This window comes from Psittacula echo (assembly GCF_963264785.1).
Source record: "Psittacula echo genome assembly, chromosome: 2".
Lineage (NCBI taxonomy): Eukaryota > Metazoa > Chordata > Aves > Psittaciformes > Psittacidae > Psittacula > Psittacula echo.
In genome coordinates, this window is record NC_137737.1 from 19455818 (window position 1) to 19461817 (window position 6000).

Consider the following 6000-nt stretch of genomic DNA (forward strand, 5'->3'; position numbering starts at 1 on the left):
AGCCCTGTCTCAAATAAACCATGTGTTGTCTCTACACCTTAATTGAGGTTTTAATAAAAGCACTAAGCACTACTAGACTCAATCAAAAAAAATTCTGGAATCCCATCAGATACATCCTTCCAAGCTGACGGCAAATGAACAAAAAGTAGTCTACGCACACAGTTTTCCAACAAGCTATACTTAACAGCAATTCATGTGTTTCTGAGATTTCTTTCATTTTATGAAAATGCCTTGTGAGAGAATTTCAAAACTCCAGCTGGACGTGACATCTCCTGGTTCTGCATCAAGTTTTGATATCAGTTGCATATACTAAAAATACAATATTTCACACAGATTAACAAATCTGACTAGTTTTATGATTAAATATTTATTTTCAGCATCCTTACAGTGACATGCTTTATTTTTATTGCTTCATTTCAGTGAAGACTTCTAGCACTTTGCTTCCAAGGTAACGCTTAAAACATTCAGCACAACTTCAAAAACCAATTCAGATGTCCTGATATTCTACAATATTGCACAGAACATCTCCAACTGATGGACCACCTCTCCTCCATATTTCTATGAAACATGATGCAGAAGACTTTACACACACATTTTCACAAAGTTGATTCTTTATCATGCCTGAAACTTGAGGCCAAATTAAAAAACTTTGTCTTGAAATACTTTCATGAAGACAATGATGGACAGACTTCACAGACAAGAACAACTGCATACTTTGATGTCCAAAGACCTAAAACCATCTAAGCATACACCTTATTTAAGATGAAGTATTAAAACTTCAGAGACTTATTTTGGATATACAAAGTTTCAAATTAAAATGCAGTATGTGTTTCACAGTAAAAAAACCTATGAAGATTAAATGGATGCTTTATATAAAATATTTACATAGATAGAACATAAAAAATGTACCATAGTTGGTAACCTTTATGACTTGGGGAACCATGTATTTACATATCTTTATCTTCGCATGTGCGTATGTGTGTGTTGTGTATATATTTTTAACAGTTGACAGCTGTTTTAGAGCATACAGAGATGCCAAGCTGAATGAGGGTCTTGATTACTTCAAGATTAGCTATCTAAAGTTTCTATTCATTTTAAGTGTTGTTAGTGCGAAGAGTCATTAGTCACTTCCTTGTCTCATAGAACATCAGCATACATTTACATTGTTAATGAACATTTGGGGTAAATGAATTAATGGCACTTTTAAACATCAATTCAATACTAATAACTTTGTATGTCATAGAAATGTTAAGGTTGGGATAAAAATGAGAAACCTTTTCAGTCAAGGTAACTAATCGCTTCTGGGCACAAGAAAAGATAAAATTAATTTACAATAATCTTTTTTTAACAGGGTAAAAAATCTTGTTTTTTCTTAATTCAGAGTTGAGAGAATTACCAGTATTTTCTTAAGGGAAAAAAAAAAAAAAAAAAAATCAGAAGAAATGCTTATACTTTTCTTGATTGGGGTAGACTAGAATCAAGCTACATTTCCTCTGGAAAACGGGTATTATTTTAGCTTACTGCAAAAGATTATTTCCAAGTTTCTAAAAATATGTACAAAAATGCATTTAGTTTATCAAACTAAAATGGCTCCATATCGTTAAGATGTCAGAGGAGGAACACTGACCTAGAAAAGCTATTTCATTTAATCATCAGGTTTTAAAATACTTTCCCCTGGATGTTCATTCTCATTTTCTAACATTGAAAAGGCTTTATAAACCAATAAAGGAAAAAAAAAGAATTAGCTCAAAGGGACAATGAAGTTTTACCAATGTATTTTAAAGCAAAACATCAGCTTCTTATAAACTGAAGTAATAAACCTGACTAAGCAAAACTTGACATAGCTATTTTGGTAAGCACTAGTAAATGGAAGATTTATAGACAGATACACCCACACAGAGCAGTCGATCTGGGTGAGGGACTTAAGAAATGTGACAAAGTTGCTTCAACTCTGTAATTTAAAATAAATTTTTTATTTTGCCCTCCTGGTACACGTGTTCAATGACTGGAAAATTACAGGTAGTTAAGGTGCCACTGTGTATAACTGAGTACTTGAGGAATGTTTTCATGACAAGGACGAGCTTTCTCGTTAAGCTTATCACTTTCTTCGAACCAACTATACTGTCACTACTCGCAAATAAGTAGAAAAGACAAGTAACACAGACATGCATTGCATTATGCAAGCAGTTCGTTCTCAGTGTTCATTAGTCTTCCAAATACTGCATTTAATTAATTTACTTTAGGTTACACAGTAAGTTTCACCTTTGGAGCCTGTTCATTCTATCTCAGCTTCTGTTTTTAACAAAATAAGGATATAGGTGCTGAGCGAAAAATAAAAAAAAATTGCATTTTTATTTGCATGATCTCATCCAAAATAACACACCAAATTTTACTGCAGAATTAAAAAAAAAGAGCACAAAAATCCCCCAAAACGTACACAGTGTAAGAGCCCATGCTTCAGAAAGTAACAAAATCATGCTGCATTTCAGTATTCTTATGCTGAAGTCAGTGTTTGGTTTATGATTCAAAAAGGATGACAGCGCATTAAGCATTTGGCTAATTTCTGTCTGTAATTGAAAGTTGACTTTTTGTGGTTTTCATTAGTGTCAGTGTTCTGCACATACTCTATGAAATGTTCTTTAAGTTACCCTGTTCAAGTTCATTGAGAGAATTAAACAAATTAGGACAGGTAGAGTTGTCATAACACATTTATATAAGGTTTCTAGGTATAAAGTAAAAAAAGTACAGACATACAAAACTCACCTTCCTCTGGCTTGTTCAAATAACTCTGCAAGGGATCAATGCCTATTTCTTGTTCCTCTGTTTGCAAAGGGTGACTGGTTTCAGACACAGAATGATACATATTGGCAAGTAGTAAAATCCAATCGAAGGGTATTTATCTGGAGAAAAAAAACCCAACAAACACTTATTGTTTATTTAGCTATTTTTCAATCACACAACTCAATAGCAAAAATGCTTAAAACCTTTCCTTATTTTCCAGGTGTAACATCACCATTAGCTGCCTAGTTGCAGATAAATAATGTCTCTATTCAAATGTTTTATTATTTGTAGTCTGAAAGAATTGTCATGATGCCTCCAACTATCACACTGCAAGTAAAAGTCCAAAAGTGGTTTTGATAGACTGTAAACTGGGGAAAGAGCTTCTTTACTTCTTTTTTCTAGCTTCTCCAATTCATCTCTTAGTTCGAGTCCAAGGAGAACTGATACTAGTCCTTGGGGATGATGAAGATTATAAAGCAAAGCTATGGTTAGACCCATCATCATCACTCTTTTGGACTCAGGACCTACTATCCTAGAAAAACTTCCTTTTAAGAGCTTCTTTTTCAGAAATCATATGTCAAATATAAGATAACAGCAAGAGAGACACAAGCACATGCTAAAAGGGAGAATGAGATGTTGATTCACATGATAGCTGATTTTGGTTTTAATAAGATTTATATTTCTGGAAAAATAATGTTAAGGAAGCATTTGAAGAATAATGAAGAATAATCAGCTAGCTAGTGATTACTTACAAAGAAGTTCTTCCAAAAATGAAGGGCAAAAGGGGAGAAAGCATGAAATCAAAACACCAGGAAGTAGGTGACCCAGATTCATCATCACAAGCTGCTGAATGGCATTCACAAAACTACCACATAAGTGAACAAAAACTACTTTAGAAGTTCACATGAGGAGTGTTGGAAGCTAATAGTGGCTGCAAGGAGTAAGAGGATGCCAATAAAACGGTGAAAAGCAGACAGTGTTATGATCAGAGCAGTAAGAAGAAAAAAATGACCTTTCCAGTGCATTAGCAGCACAAGGGTACATTTTTCAAGACTGCATTTTGGTCAGTGTACAGCAATTTATTAACTTGCAACATGAAAGAACTATGCGAGCCAAATAGGTTTGATTTGCCCAAGCACACTAAGTAGTCACCTCTGATTGCCATCTGAGTTTTAAATATCACTTACTCTAACTGCTTAGTTTACAAGTACTGTAACTTTTTAACTCCAATAAAATTATATTTAAAAATAAATATGCAAAGACAAACACACAAAGAGGTATGCACCTACACTTTCAGGACTGGTATATTATCTAGTTGGAAATCACTTCAGCTATGGTTTTCCTTTGGTTCTTACAAGGCATGGCATTGACCATATATGCTTTATACCTTCAGTTTACTGTCAAATTAAGGGGGACTGGGATTCCTAAGACCTTTCTGCTTTTATACATTATTCATCTGCTTCATTTCCTATAAAGTTATGTAAAAAAACCCAAACAACCCCCAAACACACCCAAAACACTAAATAATGAACAAAGCTAGTTGAGCCACTGTTAGGCATCTCCTTCAAACCAATGCACCGACTGTTTCCAAAAGGATGCTCTCTCAGCTGTGTCCCCTATGGGTTTTGTCCTTTATCTGCCTTGGTACCTGTGTCAGTGTGGTGCTGAAATGATCACACCATTATCTCCTACTATGGTTAGACAGAAGAGAACATGTGAAACTCTTGTGAAAAAGAAGCCAGTAACTGAGTGAAGGTAGAACTACCCACTTTTGTAGTGATACACCTTTATGTCAACTTAGTGCAATCATATGATAAAAACACACCCCTAAAACAGAATTGCCTTGAACAACTCTTTGTACTAGCTCAACAAAATGTATTATAAACACAAGTACACATCATGTGTTTCCTATGTAATTTCTAAACCATAATAATGAAAAATGCACAAATGGAAACTCCGAGAAAAATGTTTATAAATTTGCCATCCACTTAAACATTTCAATGTTTACCTGCAGTCTTATGGCTACAGAATACAGAGAGATGTTTAGAACTACCTCATACCTTGAAAAAATAAACACTTGAAAGAATTTACTTAATTCTTCCAATTAAAACAAAACACAAGAAACAACTTTGCAGAAAGATACATTTATAGTTTTCTCTTGCTGGAATTTTAGTTGCTGCTCTTGTTCCCTTTGCTATATCACTGTAATAATTGTAAATTATTACAATAATTGGAAATTATTACAATAATTGGAAATTATTACAATGTAAATTGTAAATTGACAATTGTAAAACTCTGCAAGTGTTCCAAGCCAGACGGGGGCTTGGAACGAGATGATTTTTAAGGTCCTTTCCAACTCAAAACATTCACATTCTATAGTTCTATGATTGCAATCACCTCTCTACTGACCTGTTGATTTTGTCTTCACAAAAATTACAAGTTTATTTTGAACTATGCTGCTAAAGTATAACTCGTCATTTTGATAGTCCTTCAGACATTGCTACATGATCTGATCAAGGCACAATCCTGAGTGCATTTCAAACTGAGAACTAGGTACAAAATGACCTTACCAGCCCTCGTAGTTTTAGCTGCCACCACTTAGTTAAGACATAATATGCTTCAGACATATATTGTCCTATGTCCATAACACAGTATGAAATTAGCTCTAGTAAATTTGTTGTTCTGCATTCTTTTGTTCTGTATCCACCTTCTCTTTTTTTAAATACTCCCCAAATACCATGCCTTTACAACATATAATAGCCATAATTTACTTTACAGACGGTTACAGCAGTTTTAAACAGCTGAGTAGATTTACTTTTGATACTTGCAGAGTGATTTCATTAGTTACTTGTGTTTGTTTATGGATACATTTGATTAGTGTTAAAAAAAAATCACTACCTATTAGTCTTGTCACTCCTTAGTCCAAGCAATTTTCTCTACAGTTTTATACTTAAGTTCTTTTCAGCTGTTTGAACAAAGAGAAAAGAGAACTATTAAACAATTATGTTTACACTTGGGATCTGACTCTGAGACAGATTAATTCTTTACAGGTTTGTAGTTGATTTGTAATGGCCTATAACATTGTTCATATTAAATAAGATGCAATTTAAAAACATTCTCAATGTGAAACAATAAAAATGTTATAAAAATCTAGAATTCAATTATTAGATTACAAGACTTGATATTGGCTATCTAGTTAAACCCTAACATCTCAGTCAG

At 33.6% G+C, this 6000-nt stretch overlaps 1 protein-coding gene across 1 annotated transcript in view; it reads right to left on the reverse strand.

Annotated features, from left to right (window-relative positions):
• The window catches only part of TBC1D5 (TBC1 domain family member 5), a gene marked incomplete at its 5' end in the record, with an annotated part of 186650 nt that extends 183787 nt beyond the window's left edge, over positions 1-2863 (reverse strand). The window contains one exon of the mRNA XM_080611116.1: positions 2764-2863. Within this exon, the coding sequence (XP_080467242.1) occupies positions 2764-2863 (100 nt within the window). The remainder of the gene's footprint in view (positions 1-2763) is intronic.
• Positions 2864-6000: the final 3137 nt, after the last annotated feature.